The sequence below is a fragment of the Triplophysa dalaica genome, chromosome 14 (assembly GCF_015846415.1).
Source record: "Triplophysa dalaica isolate WHDGS20190420 chromosome 14, ASM1584641v1, whole genome shotgun sequence".
Classification (NCBI taxonomy): domain Eukaryota; kingdom Metazoa; phylum Chordata; class Actinopteri; order Cypriniformes; family Nemacheilidae; genus Triplophysa; species Triplophysa dalaica.
In genome coordinates, this window is record NC_079555.1 from 1,732,710 (window position 1) to 1,752,832 (window position 20,123).

Consider the following 20,123-nt stretch of genomic DNA (forward strand, 5'->3'; position numbering starts at 1 on the left):
GGGCGCGAGGGGAGTGAGGACCAGGGTTGAGAACCGCTGGTTTAGAATGACGATTTTCTCACAATTTACAAGTTCTGTTCTAAACAGTGACACGGGAAGGTGCATTGTTGTTGTTTTGATCGTGCGCCCTCTAGCGTCGTGTTTTTTTTACAAACTGCACCTTTAACCGAATATAACTTGACCGGTGCCATTGTTTTGTCTCAAGATGCAGACCAGTAATGTATTCTTCCGAGTCATTTAAAAAAAAATGCTTGATTCAACTACTTAGTCCTGGCTTAAGATAAACCTTGTCGGTGAAACTGGCAGTTTTTTTGTACGGTAAGCTTCAATTTACAATGAGCAACAAGCCTAGCTTTGTAACAAACTGAGGATTAATATATGAAACTGATGACTGATTTTAAATGATTTTTGAATAACTTTATTGTAACAAAACAAGACACAAACGCATTTCCATGACTGTACAAATTCAACTCGTTTGAAATAAGATAAAAAGAATAAAAAACAGTAACGGAGCTAAAAAAAAGACGTAGATCAGTCTATTAGCGTTTCTCAATAATACTTCTCACTAGAGTCTCATTGTTCTCATTGTGCAACATGTCAGTCAGCAGTAGTGCCTTTGAGCCACATGATGAATGAAGACTCTCTGCGGTGCCTAATGTAAGCACGGTGGCTCCTCCTATCCGCTAACAGACACAGACAGTATTGCTTTCATAATAAAATGTTACTTATTCAATAAATACAATGTTTCCTAAAGACGTGAATTCAAGGCTCCTCAATGGGTGAATTCTGACATCACCGCCACATATCTGCCCTGATCTGTCGCCCACTGATGATGTCATCCGCAAGAAGGGTCCGATTAATGCATGTTCTTCTCCAATCTTTCAAATCTGAAAAAGAGAAAGAAAGAGACTTGACAAAGGAGTTCTACAAATAAAACCATTGTGTGTAGTAACACACAGAGCCACGAGAGGGCGCAACAGCATTTCATTTCTCTGTGACCGTGTACTGCAGTAATGGAAAAACTCAATTCCTCTGGAGTTCGAAGGGGACGGAGAGGACAAACTGAGGACTATACATAACCAAAACACTTGTTTGTCATTGCATTCATCTGTGAGGCACACAAAAATCAGAAGCTGTGAAGATAAATCGCCAAGGAAGGCCTAGAGGTGTTTGTGTGTAAATCCCAGGAGCTATAGATAGTTACAAACAATGTCAAGCCAACAGCCTTCTGTGTCCTACACAAGTTTAAAACAGGGTAAACGTATCCATAAGATTCAGGTTAAACGTTTAAGGCTGACCTCCCTTCAAAGCATATCCGTAACAATATTGTGCATTTTATACTTTTGTTATTTTTCACTGTTGCCACAATAAAACATTTCCTTTTGATTGATAAACTTGTAGATCAACACAAAATGACATCTGAAACCTATTTAATATTTTTACTTTTATGATGTGAGTGACAATCATTTTCCTCATATGGAGAACTGGGGACGTGGGTCATCGTCACATTTGGAAAAAGATTGTGTTTTTGAATAACACAGACTATCTTAACCGTACATACATTAAAACACTGAAACATGTATTTGCAAAATAAAATAGATTTCATGCTTCATATGCAAGTCCAACAGTTGGAATATAATGAAGTAAATAAGTGAAATAGAAACAATAATTATTCAAATAGGTGTTTATCTTGGCATTCGCCGAACATGTAATGGGAAATCTGGTAGTTTGACATTCATTTACTGACAAATGCACCACACCTGATGACTTCACAACACCACAACAATCAACTTTAAAGAAACACCCCAAATAGAGAGAGAGAGAGAAGGAAACTACAACTCGGTCCAAACGGATGTAACATAAAAGAATAATGACAACAACAACAACATACTGAAGTGTTCCTGTTCCCCATATTAAGTGACTCACTTCCTGTCTGCACTTTGAAGAGGCGGAGTTAGAGGTTGAGGACACGCCCAGCAGGGACCTCTCTTCCGGGAGCACAGTATGGGCACTGTCCACAGAATCTGTGTCACTGGATTCTATCTGGGTCACATCCTTACAGCCGGACTTCATTTCCGGGATCTGAGCAACTTGAAACCTGCGTTCACACACACACACACACACACACATGACACAGAGGTCAGTAAGCTGGTGATGCGTCAGTGCAGGCATGGGCATGTTTATTAAAATCATAACCGCCTGAAGCTGGCCAGTGGTGAGTGTTAGCCCTGCTCACCTTCCGACAGAGAGAATGGTGACCTCTCCTCCGGGCAGGGTGGTCTTGACCAGGTCAGGGCTTTTGTGCGTATCGGCGGGCAGTGGCAGGGCGGGCATCAGCAGCTCGGTCCATTTCTTCTGACTGCAGCGGGAACAGCAGTGCCCAGAGCGAGGGGCGAGTCCGTTTATCGTGTGCAAATGATGCTGATGAAAACCTAGCCGGGGCAGCGAGCGGAACTGGGAGAAATGAGGAAGAGCTGGAATCCTGTGAAGACAGAAACAGAAAGAGACTTGTATATAGGTCTCTCCTTCAATGTAAGACAAAAGATCTTTTTGTCCACCTGGTGAGTATCATCGGTCCAATAAACAATCTGCCTGATTCGTGTCCATAGCAATGAAAGAGGATTACTGATGTTTACACCAGCAAACATTATTAATGAAATAACAGTAGGACCCTCATCCATCTCTAAATGTATATTTTGACTCCTGATATCAAGCCTGCCCTAGTTATGATGCTGTCAGACGGCAGTTAACAATGCAGAGATCCTGGCAGGCCAAAAGGCATCTGGAATTACAGGATCTCTTCCTCTACATGGTTGGCACATGGTGTTTTGTCAGAGATACTTGAGATTATACCAACACCGAACAAACCAGATACAACAGGGGACACGATGAGGAATTAACAAACCAATCCTACATCCTTCCTCCAAAATCAGGAAAAAACAAGATTCTTCTTGTTGTCATCAGTCGATCTTGATTATGAGTTCATGCACATCACTCTCTCTCTCTTTCAGCTCTTAATGCATGACAATCAGTGTTGGGTGTAAGTACATTGTAAAACTTTGCTGTAGTTTTACAGCAGGTTTGCTTACTGTTGATTTAATTGACAATTTTGTTTTAAACATAAACTTACCAATTTCTTATATTTTCTTTCATGAAACAAGACTTTTTATCGTGGGTCACTTTTCTTGTTATTTAATCGCATCATAATTGAAGAAGTTTCAAATATTTTTACTAAGAAACAAGACAAAGGTGCTTATGAAGAACGTCATTTTTTGCAGTGTTGCTGTGCTAATGCCAGTCTTTTCAAACTCATTTTGAATATCAAAAGTCAAGGTATTTTGGTTAAAGTAACGTTTTACTCGTATTGAAAACAGAACTAAAAGTAAAATAATTAAATCTAAAGTACTTTACTGGCAAACCTGCTTCAAAACTACGGCTACGTTTTACAGTGTAGTTACTAAGTAATTAGTTACTGTGATTTAATTACTTTCCCTTTGAAAAAGTTATGTAAGGATTATTCTTATTTTTTCTGTAATTTAATTACAGTTACTTCTAATGTAATATAACTAAATACTGTTGTAATACATTCAATAGCGGAAATAACATAAAAATTATAAGTCCAACTTTAAAATGTATGCTTCATTGTATCCTTCTCACATTTGTATACTTTGGTCAGTTAATAAGAATAATTGATGTTATTATTTGTTATTTATTTGAATGAATTAAATAAGCCGTTTCATGTCTATCATTAAATCAATTCTAATCAAGGTTGATGTTGGATATTGAACGTAATAAGTAATTAAATACTTTTTGGACAGTGTCATTTGTACAGTAATCTAATTACACTATTGAATATGTAATTAGTAACTAGTAATCAATCACCCAACGCTGATGACATGACAATAACTTGCCTTTTATTATTTGAAAGCATTTTATCCCATTTTAGACTTGGAATTATCCGATTCTTTGACCAGCTATTAAATCACATTATTCAGTCTTCTTCTGAATATATGAAGCAGAGGCGTTCAGGATCTGTGTTATTTTAATGTGAGTTAAGTGATTTTTGGAATACAGTGTTCATTGGTGTGTTTGTGCACTTGAGTCCTTACTTGATGGATGAAGACTTGCTGAGAGCCATTTGTTTAGTCTCATAATCCAGCAGAAGTTCTTCCAAAGCGGCTGCGTTTTCTATCACAAACACACAGATATTAAGACAGCAGAATGACTTTCTGTAAAGCTTCTTTGAACTGATGTGTCCCGTTAAAGGTGACATACACCCTCATGCACCTTTCTTCTCTGTGATGAGACGGACCAGAATGCTGATGGTGTCTTCGTTGGGATCATCGACAACATATGGACACAGGTTTCCTGAGGAGAGACAAGAAGGCGCTCAAGACTAACTCAACACACAATCTTTTCGCCATATTTATAAGATGAGGAATGAATCTAATACATAAGCAGAAAACAAAACACAATGTGTGGGTCATATTTCATGTCATTTTTTCCATTTGATTTTGAGCTAATTTATCACCCAGAGCATGTTCATGACAGCTTCAGTGAGATGAGATCCATCCGAGTGTGTTTCATTCTGAACAAATACTGTGAAGTACAAGCATAACTGAGAACTCCTAAGCTGTGTATGTGGATTTTCACCATGTCAGTCCCATCATTAAGAGCTCATTTTAATAGCCGCAGTGCTCCCCGTGATGCTTTTTACCTCATTAGCCGTTTTCACATGAGTTCAAAATACAGACACGTCATTGTGAGTAAATGAAGAGTCATACAGTATTCATCACATCATAATAATAATACAGTCACACTGCACTGAAACTCATGAAAGATTCCCTCTATTGTCTTCCAGTCTGTCGACTGCACACAAAAGGCTGGCTGTGCAGGGAATAAAGGTCTCTATGGTAACAGGTTACAGAATTTCCCAGAGTTCAACAGTGAGGCAGCTGGGGATGTTACTGTAGGAACGGCTCACTCAGCACTCTCCTCTATTCAAGAAGAACAACGTCAGAACTGCAGACCGCTTTTATTCTTATATACGGACCATGAAATTAATGTCAGTGTATCAGTCATTCGAAATATGACAGAACATTTTACTAAAGGTTACAATCTACATTTATCCATTTACTGTCTCGGATACTTTTATCCAAATGCAATGTTCAGCTTTTTAAATCAATCTCATTTATTCTCCTGATGGTTCTCAAACTTTATCTGTAGAATCCAATCATTTTCTTTTTATTTAACTTTTTAACAAATGCGTTATTGACCCCACAATACCCCAGAGAAGATCAAACTGACATCACACAAGTTTTCAATCACTCACTACTGGAACCAACACTTTCATTATTAAACTCCATACAGATCGGATAACTTTCGTCTAAAGGCTTTAGGTATGTTTAATACAAGCATGTTCCTGAAAATTCTTACATAAATGCTGCATGATGCAACTAGATACTCTATTTCATTGAGATGTAAACGTGGTCCTGGGGGTCCAGCCATGTTCATGAGTTTGTTTACTTCAGTGTGAATCAGATTAAGTTGAGATTGACCAAGTCAGTAGTCAAGAGTTTACTGACAACTGTTAGGAGAATATCTACTGTACAACAGAGAACGGACTGAATTATTTATCTAGCGAAAGGAGATATAGAGGGGGTGTTGCTTAAAGATAGATGAGGAAAGAGAGAGAGAGTTATTTGAGCTGTTAGCAACATAACACAGGATAACACAGGTGAGGAGAGACACTCGACTTCAGAAATAAAGATGCCACTCAGCATCAAAGCCAATATCATTTTTAGCAACTGGAAACATTTCAAGACAAGCTGAAAAAGATACGGGACGGATGTTCAAGTCATGTGTTTCTACCACATATTGGCTTTCTTCTGTAAAGTATAAGTTCACTGTATAAAAAACACTCTTGTTCCTTCTGAATTAAACAATGTAGGGCTGGAACAACATGAGCGTGAATATATGACGGCACATGTTTTATTATGAATTCATTCATACATGATTGTTCATTCAGTTTCTCATCAGAGACATTAAATACACAATCATGTCTTTTGTTCAGCTAGTGAAATACTTGTGAAGCTGGCTGGGTCGGGTCAGGCCTTGTTTTGAAATAATCCCTATAAGGATAGCAAACAGGGAACGCAGGGAATGCTGGTCACTGTCAAATTCATTTACATCAGGTATTGACAACTACAGTTGTTGGATGATCAGAGATTTTACTTTTAGTTTTCTAAACCCATGAAGCTAATCCTCACCTCTACTTCAACTTTAGAACAATGATTGATGTGTCTTTCACAAGCGGTTTCTGAGAGACTCTCCTGGGTTACAGGCAAAACCTGAATCATGATTTCACAGAGCTACTGTACAAAACACAGAACTCAAACCTGCAACGCCTGCAGCCCCACCCATTGATTCACAAAAAGACACAAAGGGGACAAACGTCTGTCCTCGTTGTACAATTTGATCTAGTTTGATTCGTTTTCCAATCCCGAGTTGAGACGGGTTTGATGTCACAGAATAGTCTTGTGCAATACATATCGGAAACTATTGTTCTAGTGTTTACTTTTACAGTAAAGTTTCTTGGCGTGTAAGTGTAATGTTATATCGTACCCTCTTTCTCCGGTGTGGCACACTCTTCATCCACTGCGTCTTTCTCAGCGTTGCACCGGAAGCCCTTTTTCTTCAGCAGGTTGCAGATGAGAATTCCCAGCAGCCCCATGACGCAGAAGACGGGCACCAGCGCGAACACAGCGTACTCTGTGCTCTTCTCCTCAGGGCCATGAACGGCGGTGGAGTTGGCAGCTCCAATCCTTGTGGAGGAGCTTTTTCCAACGTTCCGCCTCCGCCGGCTGTATGGCTCTGGAGAAGAAAAACGCACCATGTTATTGGAAAGCATCTGGTGGATGTGTTGTAAGTTGTCTGCCATTTTGAAACAATTGAAGTCCGTGAACACTTGAGACAAGGTTGACTGTGCGTCTGTAACTAATAGTTGTGCATGTATGAATATTAAATGTTACGTTCTGTTGAATGCACACAAACATTATTATTGTTAAACTACCACGATACAACAAGACAAAGGCTTTAGCTAAAGTTACAATAGTTCAACCTGTAAAATCGCGTTCATATTCATTTACGCGAGTGAGGGCAGCAACTGAAATGTTGACTGTTCCAAGATGGCGGACACATCTACTTGTCTGTAGTGGTCGAATGTGGCATGTATATCTAGGAATAATCTTGTATTACAATGTCCAAACAAGGAAAAAGACGTGGTAATAGTATGGTCCTTGCTGGCATTTTTTTGTTTATTTGTGAATCGACCAATACACTCAAATCTCACACAAAATCTATTTACTGTATAAAACTCTAAACACTCACTTATGACGCAGGCGTGGAGGATGAAGGACTTCCATGTAGCAGCAGGGTTAAACCTGGAAAACATTTCAATTCATAAACACACAAACTTTGTGCTTTCTATTTCATAAAGTTTCCATTTTTCAGAACAACATTTGGACAAATTGATGAAACATATTATGAATCATTCTGGAATACGAAAAAACATATGGAAATATTCACTGATATCTGTACATGCAAATATATATGTTTTGTTCTTTACCCAGGAAGACATCCTCCACAGACAGCATCAGACACTGAGGTCGGTGCGGTCAGGATCCAGCGGTTGAGTTTACTGCATGAAGTATGCGCGCGGCACGGCGCAGCGTCATTGGTGTCTGAGAAGGTGCCTGCTGGGCATGTTCGGCACATTCCAGTCACGCCGGGATCTTCTGTTTCCCCACAAGCCTAAAAGAAGCAAACATGAACCTGTCAGATTATGTCATCACAACATGTGTGAAAGAATAAACTGTTGTGTTTTAAGGCAGTGTGTTGAGATTGTGAAACGCTTGAGCACCAATAAAAAGAAGCTATTAATCTGACAACAGACAGAAATAAAAAAGTACATTCTGCATCAACAAAAGCTTTCTTTGTCTATTAACATTTATTAGCTAAATTTGGGACATCAAATTAAACAAAATATTTTTACAAGTTAAATGATGTCTCTTAACATTATTTGATGTATTATTTCAAATGAACGAGTGATTTCTCTAGTCAAATATGACAATTTCAATGTACTGAATGTGTGTGTGTGTTGTGGGTCTGTTTTCCCTCACCGTGGGTTCCTGCCCGGCTGGACAGAGATCACACACACACCCCTCCTCCTGACTGCACTGCGCTGCCAGTGTCCCCCATAACTCCAACAGCTATAGAAAAACACAAATAACACTGAGAATTAACTGTTGGGCGAAATTATGAATTAAGTATTTGCAGTGATGCTAAAATGAAAGGAAGAGAAATTAACTGAATTGCACCAGGACGCAACAGGAAACTTGTTAAATAAATATAAATAATTGGTCATTTACTTCCTGATGCACATGAACGTTTCTTATCATATTATACCGTAAAAACGATTACGTTTACAGTACAACAGGTTTTTCCCATATGGTGAAACCTACTGTGAGAATTCCTCCTGTGTGTATCTATGTGGGTCAGACTTTACAGAAATGTAACATTATCTGCTTACAAATAACACACACAAATGATCTCAGCAAAAAATATTCCCTGAAGCTGCCATGTATCTGTTTACATTATAATCTACAAGCGCACAGTTGTTTGAAAATGAAATAATAATGAAATACTCTGATGTCATAATACACTCGCACTCTTTGTGTCTTTGATCAGAAATGATGGTCTATTAGCAGAGGCTTTTATTGATTTACAACATTCCTGTAGAAACAACTAGAAGAAGTGATGCAACATACGGATTCAGAATTGCTGAGATACACTGAGCCACAGAGATGTATGTGAGACATGATGAAAGTAAATACAATACAAAATGTCGATTTGAGTTTAGAGCTAGAGAGACTTTCAGAAGTTTGGAAAGTGTTTTGTGATGGATGTCTCTAAACAAATACCCTCAATTGGTCATTCATAGCTCATGAGATTTGAGTTCTCAATTTTATCAACTTAGTCTCAGATGTTTTTCCTAAAATTCATGAAAAAATATAAATACGAGTGTAATTGTGAAACACATCAAGAGTATGGAGGTGTACAATGAATAGAGCTAAAATAATTTGGATTTGGGTCAATCTGATGAGAAATGTTCGAGTTGAGATCTTCATTATTATTGACTTTTAACGGCAAACTTGACAAATCTGAGCTCAGTTTGAGACAGTGTTGACATCTCTTCTGAAGAGACATTTTTCTCATGAGAAATATCTGAGACACATGAGACTCGAGCAAACAATTTCATTCTATCCAATAAATCTTATGGGAAAAGCCATTGATCACATTTAATAAACCAGAATATTTGACAAGAAATGGTACCCTTTTAATAATGTATGTCGTAAAATAATGTATTCCCCCTTCCCTCTTTGAGGAACGCCCCTTCCCTCTTCCTCTCCCTCTCCCCCTCTTCCTTTTTTATATTTCTTTCAAGTAAGTAATGTTGTTGTATTCGTATTTCGACAATGTTATGATGTGTGTTATTATATATATATATATTTTTTTTTGATCTACTTGTATATCTATAAATGTTTTCGTTTTATGGAAAGCTTATGTTGAGATGGGAATATGTGGTTAAAAAATGTGAAAAAATGAAATCCTTTGAGAGTGCTTTATCACCGTATATTTTCAGTGTACCTTGTTCTGATAGAAATAGTAAAAAATAGAAATAAATACTATATAGTTTAAGTATATTAAGTGCTGTGTCATGGGCTCCGTGAAGGAACATTCAGTGAAGTTGTGAGAGACTCTTTCTCACTTCAGTCTCTGTCTCATCAATCACTGACTGCAGCGAGTGTGTGTGTGTGTGTGTGTTTGTGTGTGTGTGTGCGTGCGTACGTGTTTGATGTTCCTGAAACACACACACACACACTTAAAGGAACAGAGGAACACAAAGTCTTTACTCACGATGAGACACACGGGAGCGGAGCAGTAAAGGTGGTTCTTCATCGTCTTCAAGATATTCTTCTATACTCATGTAATCTGAATACAAAACATGACGGAGACTTAATGACACATGCAGCAAATATAACATTTAAGCCAAGAGAACCTCAAAAACATGAGGATGTGAGAGACTGTAGTTCACTTCTGACGGCCACAGCTGTGGGTTTCCGTGTGCGCAAATATAATCTATAAGCTAAAGTGTGATAGAAATAGCTGCAGGCCTGTGGTTTTGGGCAGCTCTGCTTTTCTTGATCTATTTTTAGACCGAACAGGCCCAGTCAGGATAGAAAGCACTTACTGGATCTACTAGAGTCAGTAAGCACACATTATGGACTGATGCTCTGATCATCTGCTCATGGCGATTTTGTGAAGCTTTAACATCTCACTAGCACATACTGTAGCTGTAAAAACATCACAATCAAAACAAAACTTTGGGACCCAGACTTGTTCTATTTAAATGAGATTAGATGAGATTCGCTTTAGAATTTGAACCCAAACATTTTAGTCAAATTCTCAGCAAATCAGATTACCTGTCTCATGCTGTCTGTCTGTCTACATTTTATTACTCAATACTCTTACTGTGTCATTTGTCATATTGTCATATTTCTCTAAAAGAAATAGATAGGCGAAAAAATTATACAAATAAATACAAATTTAAAGGCGTTAACAGTCAAAGACTTTTGACTAAAAACATAACTTGTCATTTTAGTCTCACAAGCTTTGAAAGAGCAATAAAATGAACCACAAACAAATTCTCTTACTAAATATTACTTTTCCTAATAAATTATTAGGAAAAACTGAGAATTTGTTATATTTTTGTAAATGTTATTGTTCACAAACCCCATTTTGTTTTGTTTAGTAAACACATATAGCACTCACACATCTGTAAACATAATGCTATTTTACAACAAATACTAGAATAAAGCAAAGCAAGAAGAACACAACTTTCTAACAGCACAACAATCTTCAAAATCCTTATTGAACAATAAAAAACCACCACAGATAAAGAAAATCTAAAAAATGTAAACTATTATCTTAAGAACAACTAGACACCTGCACTGCTTTAAACTTGTTGTCATGACACCAGAACAGACAGTGCTGCTGATAGCCCCACTTACCCCAGCGTGGTGTTGTTCTCTGTTGCCCTGGTAACAGTCTGAGGATGCTCTGCTTGCAAAGTGTCACACCGTACCTGTCTGCATAACGCTACCATTCCTTATACTGCCACTCAAAACCACAGCTCCTCCCACAACCTGTGATAAGCCCCACCCCCTCTACCACAGTCCTCCAATCATATGAGCTTTTACATTAAGAGTCTGAGGCTGTGCTTTGTTATGTCAAACACAAGTTTTTAAGTATATGTTTTCTGGCTGTGATGAATGGGTTGAATGTGTAGAAAACATTTTTATAATAAATAGAAAACATCATAATTGAACTTAAACAGCATGTGTCTGACTGTTCTGTCCATATCTGCACAGATTTTGGCATATAGCTAAAGTTCGATGGCGACACTTTTTAGCCAAACCTTTCATACAGATATTCTTAATAATTGAGTCCTGGTCAATCAAGATGATTTTGAGATTCGGATCTTTGAATGCAAGCGGACAAGACCTGTCTAATGCACTAAAGCTTTACGCTTCTACCCCATGATACATCACTTTGGTTTGGAGAACAACCTGCCACATTCCTGCTAAATGTTTTGGCAGAAAACAATACAAACTCTTCATGTTTCACCATGCAAACCAAATGACTTTACAGTTTTGGCAATGAACATTAAGTCGGCCTTCAGTCCAAATGAAAGGGTTTGTGGGAGCTCATACTGCCTCCTACCCTTAAACCACCACCAATGTCTCGACCTTCACATATCAAGGTCAGCTGGCAGTGGCACACGACTCATGCCTGTTTCAATTTAACTCTTTCATTAAAAAGCTATAAATCCCCAACGGAGAGTAATTACAGTTCATGCCTCTCTATCTCTGGTCCGTCCAGTTTCCAATTCCGTGGTTTTGGGAGTGCATGAAGAACAGAATAAAGTAAATAAAACAACAACAAACATAAAACAAGAATTGCCTATTTGGGATCCATCAAGTTGCAAATTGGACCCGATGAAGGGATTGCCCTGGACTGACTTCGGAAGCGTGGCGCTTTGCAGCTAAAAATCTGCATTCGATCCAGACGACTCGGGATCCAAAGCTCTTAACCGGAATCAAGCCATTACACAAGACAAAGCCATAGCTGAGCACCGTCCCAAACATGAAACAAGAGAAAATGTCTTTTCTACAGCCAAGACGCAAAGCCGGTGTCTAGCCATCGTCTACATTTGTGAAACATTCTCAATAAACCACAGTGACTTGATAACCTTCCACTGGGGTTCAATATGTGGACAGACAAGAAATATAAACCAATTGATTATAAGACCAGCTTGCTGATAAGATTACAACCACAATAGGACAATCGATTGCTCAACTGACATGTCATCTCAAACAAGCTATGAATCAGAATTTCAAGATCACCATACACGTGGTGTCTAGGGAAGCTTATGTTTGGCATAGCTTTGTGTCTGAATCGACCCCATTGACTTCACAAAAGTCCTCCAGAGGCTCAGCTGAGTTTGCGGCTCTAATATAAAGCATACAACTATATTGTTACGTTTATAAAAGCTGCAAGTGGTTGTTCAAGGAAGATTCTGCTAATCTCATTTTAATCTTGAGTGCCTATACAGTAGTATTGCATATGTTGTATCTTCGAAGAGTATTTAGTATGATCAAATTTATAAAGGGACATACAGCTGTACGACTAATTCTGGAAAAAGACGAGCTGCTGGAGGACTGGGGGGGGTGGAACTACAGCAGGAGGACACAACACATCACTGCATGAATCCGTTTGTGTTTTTTACATTATGCACGTACGCGCCGATTGCCAACAAAACACAGTTGTATGACTGTATGTTTGACTTACCGGGTGCAGTTCATGTCCAGCATCTTTTAGCAATGGGACCATGGACTATCAGTTTCAAACGATCTCCAAATCCAGCGTTATATCAATCGTTTACATAACATCCATCACTGAAATGCCGTGAACGAACAAACACACCTCAACTTTTCTCACTATCGCAAGAGTAACGAGCTGCAGCTGCAGGCCCACAGCGCAGCCAATTTTGACGCAGCGCAGGCACTCTTGATATGCAGGTCTTCCTGTCGCTCGTGGGTGGGCTATTTCTTTCCCCTGGCGTGGGCCTGCTTTTCCGGAACAGTTGCCCAATAAAAGGAATAGATCCCTGTTTCCAAACAGGGTTCCAAACTTATAAAAAACTTTCCGAAACAAGTTGGAGTGCTGTTTCGGAAACAACTAATTTTTTGACCATGAAGCCAGCATGTTCAACAGTGTAAAGAAGTCAGGATGCATGACACAGCATGTTATCCCTCCTTTATAGTGTTGTACAGGGTCAGATCAGAGAAATGTGAGAAAACAAGCACAAGACTTAAAACCACGTGATCTTGTCTTGTGGTCTGGACGTCAGTAATTTAAAGTCAACATACGCTGTCACAACACGTGTCACTTCCTGTTCCTGCCGTGAGATTTCGACACTCTTTGTCTAAACTCTCAACATCGTAGCGGTGCTGACAAATATAGTCTTAGATTTTAATAGCCAAACACCTTTCATTTCCATAGCCTTATTTTTACTCCTCGAAAGAACGGCCCAACCTTTGATTTGATTGAAAGGCAACAAAATCTTGGATGTAATTCGACATTTAAACAGACGCTTGTATACAATTCCACAACATCACTAAACCGGTTTTCTGGTTTGCAGAAAAAGTGCCGGCTCAAAACGCCTCTAAACAATAAAAACAGACCAGCTTGTGCTAAATGTGGCACCAGTACTTTTTTTTAACCAGGAAAAACACCCATCAAACGCAGAGGTGGAACTATATTTATCTAAAACCAGCAAAAAAAATGACATAGCATTTACCAAACACTATTTTTAGTCGGAGTCAAAGCAAGCGCAGAAGTTAATAAGGTGTTGCTCGTTGTTTTGGATGTAAATCGCGTTTCTGTTTGTATAGTTTGCCGTACACACAGTAGGTATGAGACGTGAAAACAGGATTATGGGCATCATTCTGCTGCGGTTTCTCCAGAAGAATAACACAGAAAGAGCGCTTATGGTCAGAGATGAGACATGCGCCTGTCCGACATAAAGCTCTTGATGTCACATCTAAATAACAGTCATTGTGCCAAACATTATTCTGAACAAACATGGCCATGATCCACATTCACGTACCATCATGTATGATCAAACTATTCATAAAGACCTTTCAAGGTTGTTCATAAATACATGATTGTCTAAGTGTTTAGATTTATTGGATTGTTTAATGCTGATTTAAATGTTCCACTAAGAGTTTAGTCAAGTAAACATAAGGTGACTGTAACCACAATGATGGTGAGAATGTTAGTCAACACAATGAGCAAACCACGTCATTGGTGCAGGATTCCACCCGTTTGATTGACAGGCTGACATCACTGACATGCTGTACAGTCCATAGCTGTACAATCACCTGTGCAGAACAAACAGAAGTGTCCACCTCAAAGCACTAAACACACACAGAGCATATGTAAATGTATATATACCTGTATACAGAACTGTCTAATAAATGTTAATGAAATCCTTCTGCTGAACAATCCTACGGTGCCAAAAGCTGAGATTCCCACAGTTTGATCCCGAAAACAACCTGGAGAGAAGTTCAGACTGTAAAATGGAAACAGCCCATTGCTGAACCCAAAAGCCTTCTGGAAAACAATGAGATCAGGGAAGAGTCTGGGGGAAGACGAGCTCATTTCACTACTCGGAAAATAAACTACAGCAAACGCTTCCTTAATGGAAACCTAGAACAATCCTTATTCCCGAAAGGGGAATTCCACCTTCCCGGACCGAAATGTCACACATACCCGTATGCAAGTCCAGTGTCAATGAGCATGTTTTGGATGCGTGAAGGAAATCTGCCTCTTGTGAACTGCGTATAGAAGTAGTGGATTCTGACCTTTAGCTAGAATCCTGACCTTTACCTTTAGTGGCGGATTCTGTATCTTTAGCTGTTTTAAAAAAAGCTTTTTCTTAGCCGGTTTGACGTGAATACTTCAATTCCAAACCTGTTCAGCTTTCTTCTGTGGAACACAAAAGAAGATATTTGGAGAAATGTCTGGGTGGTTTTGTGTCCACACAATGTAAGTCAATGGGGTTCCGTGCTGTTTGGTAACCAATGTTCTCCGAAATAAAGAAAGTCATACAGGTTTGGAATGTCATGAGGGTTGGTCACCCAATGCCACCGGTCGCATCTCGTGGCTCTAAATCAGCAATGAGCTTCCACTGAAGGAATGTCACATTACCCACAATGCACTCTGCTGATTAATAGATACAGGCCTCGAGGAGGGTGCAGGTCAGGGTCATGTTGCTCAGGCATCTCGGAGGGGGGAACTTCCTGTCACATGACCGTATGTGCCCTGTAATAACACCCTGAATGACGCCTCAATGTGGCCCCGACACCAAGTGCAGTCTCATCCTGAATTGCATCACTCATCCTTTTATGTGGTCTCGGTGGTCATGGGTCGTGTGAAAACAAATGTCACATCTGAATAAATGTGTCTTGTGCATGGGACACAGTGAGTTCTCTGTATATGGGTTTAATTGTGGTTTAAAGCCACAGTTTTATTATCTAAATATTAACATAATAAATCTGTATACTGTAGATCGATCCTTAAAACAAAGAGCGTCATCCGCTTCATTATTCCTTAAAGATTCAAATAATGGAATTGAGATAAGAAGCAGAATTGTTAAAATCGTGTGATACAGCAGAACCCACGATATCCCAAATGAAATCTCTGTTGATCTGGGGTCGGCCCAGTCTGTGCCACACCACACAGAGGTCAACGGGGACACATCCTACCAACGCAGTTACGTCTGCACGCGAGGGATAGAAATGTTTGCAGTTTGGGTGAAGCCATCGACCAACACAAATGACAAAGCTTAAAATTAAACCACTGATTTCTGTATCCAGCCGTGGCGGGTTTGGACCAGAACCAGCCCACAAATTTCATAGGAGCGTGCTCAATGTCAGAAAGCCTTCCTGCCAACGAAATTCCCTCGGTTCAGGTCAGCAATGGAGCGGGAGTAATTACAGATAACAACCTAGACTTTCAGAGTTCAGTCACATCTTGTTTGGACGGCGCAGCAGAACCTCATGAACAACATTTGGACATGTCTGCTTTCCACTGGGATGGACGAATTAACTATCAAAGGGATGGTACGCAGGCATGTGAATAATGCACAGATAACTATACCAACACCGGGTTCTGTAACATGAATGTAAGGCTCGTTCATAAAGAAACATCAATGCTGATTGGCTGACGGCATAAAGGATCGGACACGGTGACTGACCCCTCACTAACCTCACACAAACACATCACAATACACACAGATTTCTGAAACAGCACTGCTATTATTATTAACATTTTGTATCCAGTCTATTTTCACGGTTAAATCTAATTCAGATAAACCCGCCCCCAAACTGTGATTGGTCACTTTCCCTTGGAGTTGTGAACATTCGTGCATTAGAGAGTGTAATGGTCCATCCTTTAACAAACACACGCTGTGGTTATATTAGACCAAGCCGTTCATGACGTTGGTGTGTCAGGACGCTGCGGGCCATCATAAACCAGCCTTCAGTTAATGCTGCAAGAATGTTTCACATTTTCAAACATAATGCAGCTTGTTTACAGTTCCACACAACAAAAATGAAAAACGTCATATCAAGTAAGTCCTGAGCCTAATAGAACTCCAGGCTCGGTGCCAATACTGCAGGTATTTGATATTAAAATATTTTCTGCGCTTAAAGGTTTACATTGCATGATATACTGTGTAATGTTTCATAACACAGCAAATTTGTTTATAGTGTAGTCTATAAATTATGCATTCACTATAAACTGTAGCTGGCCCACTGCGTGCCAAAGTCTGGAGCCCGTGTGTGTGCGTGTTTGTGTGTGTGTGTGGGTTTGTGTGTGCCCATGTGGGCGACACATCACACAATGAGCTGTACAGTATTTAAACAGGAGACTGCATCTGCTTCACAGTTTCTCAGTTCACTGGAAACAAGCACATGAACTCAAGATTCAGGAATGACATATTGCACTGCGGAGATGGAGGTAATATGATTATATTTCATTGTGTTATATATTGTGCCATAAAGTAATAAACGGTCCCATGTTATGCTCTCAAGCATATACATAGATACTGATTGATAATTATATGAGCAGTTTAATATCCACAATAAGTCTTAAGTCTGTAGATTAAAGGTAAACATGATTGTCCAGGCTGAAGACATATTGGTTGTACACAATTAAAAAAAATGTTTTCTGAACAGTCTCCAGTTTTCTTTATAATTAAATCAATCAAATGAAAAGGTTGCACTTTCGTGACAAACTTTATTTATTTCATATCAGTGTAAGCCAATACAAAATTGGTTTTCACAAAAAGCATAGTTACTACAGTAAATAATACGCATACAGGATTTCCCTTAAACATAGTAAATTATTTCTTTTTTGTTTGAGTGATTAAGGATTATTTTAAGTAACAATAACTGAAATAAAAACGTGACTTTGATAAGAGGTGTCCTATATAAATTCAAGTTATAATACACATATATCTGCGCAGCTACATTAATTATTTAAAAAAATATTTTTTTGAGTTATTGTTTAAGTTATTACAACGTATTACCAAAGTCATTTGTCTTTTAGGCGTTTGTTAATCTCGTTTTTAGATCGTAAAGATATCTAAGTTATTGAATGGATGATAAGTTAGTTCATCACAGTGTCAAAATGAACTAGACGCGACACGCTTCTTTTGTCTCTGTTTTACTGTACTTAGGTCCATATATCAACCAAAATCACACAAATACAGGTGTTAAATTGAATAAAAGTCGTTCACACTCGTCTCAGAACATTACAGTCTATCAGATTAGAATCCATAAGAAGAAAATGTGCCGGCAAAAGTGCCGCATCCGCACTGCTGAGAAAAGGAACTGCCAAGAATAAAGTTTATATCTTACCTGTTTGTTAAAGTCAAATCATACGTGTCTTGTAATCGCCTTGTGAAGGACGTTAAGCAATAATAAAAGAAAGAGAAAAAGAAAGAAAGATGGAGCCGGTTAAAGAAGCGCAGAGAAGATCTGTGCGCGAGCCAACATTCAAACCAATGAGTCAAAGGAGAGAGAGAGAGAGAGAGAGAGAGAGAGAGAGAGAGAGAGAAACACGTCACACTGAGTGTAATACGAGTTACTCACCACCCACCATCTGATCTCTCGCTCTGCATTTATTCTTGTCGTCATGACCGTTGGAGAACTGCATTGCGTAAACACTAGTAGCCTAATACATAAATAAATACACAAAGAAAACCCACTCGAAATGGACGGCAAAGCAGAAAAACAGACAGACAAAAAGAAAGAAAACACATGACAAAACAGATAGAAATAAAGGCACCATTAAAACACACAATGCGTATTAATCTATGTTTTTCATCCTCTTAAAATATTTTTGAAATAAATTTGCAACATTCGGATTGACACAATTAAGCCTGTTCTTATTGTTACTATATGACATTTTTCTCTCAATTTTTCTATAACTTGTGGGGTGAAATGACAGTTTACACATGTTTGTAAGATCACTTATTGAAATGTAAATATAAATTTAGGCCCTGCACCTGCCCTGTGCACCTGAAGGAAACTGTCTGTTAACAACATAATCACCTTCACACACCTGCTCGAAGACATCCCAAAAACTGCTTAGAGAGGTGAAGATTAGTACAGTTGTCTAAAGCAATGAATCTCATTCTGTCTTAAATGTTCAAATATGTCCCTTTAAATCTCTACATTTACATTTAGTCATTAAGCAGATGCTTTTATCCACAGACTTACAAATGAGGTAAACCAATCGGAACAACATGAGGAGAACAAAAAGCGTAAGTGCAATGGTCTCATGTAGCCCACCACAGTATTCAGAGCTAAGGATTATTATTTTTTTGGATAGCAAGAGTAGATGAGATGATCAGTCAGGTGTTGACGGATCAGATGTGTTTTCAGATGATTCTTAAAGATGGACACAGAATCTGCTGATCATTCCACAAATGTGACCATGGATCACAAAACCAGTCTTAAGTAGCACAGGAACATTTTTAGTAAAAGCCAAAAATACATTGTATGGGTCAAAATTACAGATTTTTCTTTTATGCCTAAAATCATTAGGATATTGAGTAAAGATCATGTTCCATGAAGATATTTTGTAAATTTCCAATCATAAATTTATCAAAACTTTATTTTTGTGAGTGGATGACCATTAACAGGGCCTCTTATTACCAACTTTAAAGGCAGTTTTCTCAGGTTCCCTCAGATTCCAGAGATTTAAACAGTTATATCTCCGCCAGATATGATCATATCTTAACAACCCATATCAATAAAAAGCTTAATTATTCAGATTTCAAATGATGTAAAAATAACGATTTGAAAAATTGACCCATAAGAGTGGTTTTGTTGTACAGGGTCACAAATGTAGAACCGACCCAGAGAAGTTGAGAGAGATGTTTTACCTTTTTGGGATGGCACCACTACTGTGCAGTGTGTGAAAATGAGCAGATAATGTCATTTCTGTTTCATTGCATGATGTTTGCATTTGAGTCGACATGCCTGTATTCTTTCTCTACACTTCCTCCTCCTCCAGGACAGGTTTACAGGTGTATGAATGGAATGCGGCTATGAGCACATGCTGCAGGGCATCTCAACAGAATTCTCTCACTATAATGCGCATCATCCGAGGTGTGTTACGGCTCCAGATGAATATGAATAGATCATGAAGAAAGTTAGCAGACTTTGAAGAACATTTAATCCGACAGCAAAATGAATAGGTGGAGCAACTTTTTGTTCGTTGTTGAATTCGATCTGAAGAATAATAAACTGTTGAAGTGAACGATTGGCACCACCCAAATTCACGGAGTCTGAAAGCACATTAAAAAACTGAAAAAGAAGAAAACAAGTCAATCTTTTTAATCCACCACTTTAAATCCAGGCCTC

The 20,123-nt window shown here is 38.7% G+C and overlaps 1 protein-coding gene across 2 annotated transcripts; it reads right to left on the reverse strand.

Moving 5' to 3' along the window:
- Nucleotides 1-104: 104 nt before the first annotated feature.
- Nucleotides 105-18,246, reverse strand: relt (RELT TNF receptor). Of its 2 annotated transcripts, XM_056765561.1 has the most exons (11): nt 18,111-18,246; nt 9,979-10,053; nt 8,181-8,270; nt 7,628-7,812; nt 7,390-7,442; nt 6,625-6,873; nt 4,288-4,368; nt 4,110-4,188; nt 2,237-2,482; nt 1,927-2,098; nt 105-887 (listed from the first exon to the last, which is right to left on the reverse strand). In XM_056765561.1, the coding sequence occupies exons 2-11, from the start codon at nt 10,018-10,020 to the stop codon at nt 882-884; spliced, it is 1,203 nt and encodes a 400-aa protein (XP_056621539.1). In that variant the 5' UTR covers nt 10,021-10,053; nt 18,111-18,246; the 3' UTR covers nt 105-881. The 2 variants fall into 2 exon arrangements, with proteins under 2 accessions (XP_056621539.1, XP_056621540.1); XM_056765562.1 differs by lacking the exon at nt 9,979-10,053 and having other exon boundaries at nt 18,111-18,237.
- Nucleotides 18,247-20,123: the final 1,877 nt, after the last annotated feature.

Excerpts from the sequence above, each read along its gene's own strand:
- relt (XM_056765561.1), bottom strand. The coding sequence starts at position 10,020 with ATGAAGAACCACCTTTACTGCTCCGCTCCCGTGTGTCTCATC. Across the intron at positions 7,813-8,180 it reads CAGCCGGGCAGGAACCCACG|GCTTGTGGGGAAACAGAAGA; the intron begins GTGAGGGAAAAC and ends TGCTTCTTTTAG. Across the intron at positions 6,874-7,389 it reads CCTCCACGCCTGCGTCATAA|AGCCATACAGCCGGCGGAGG; the intron begins GTGAGTGTTTAG and ends TTTCTTCTCCAG.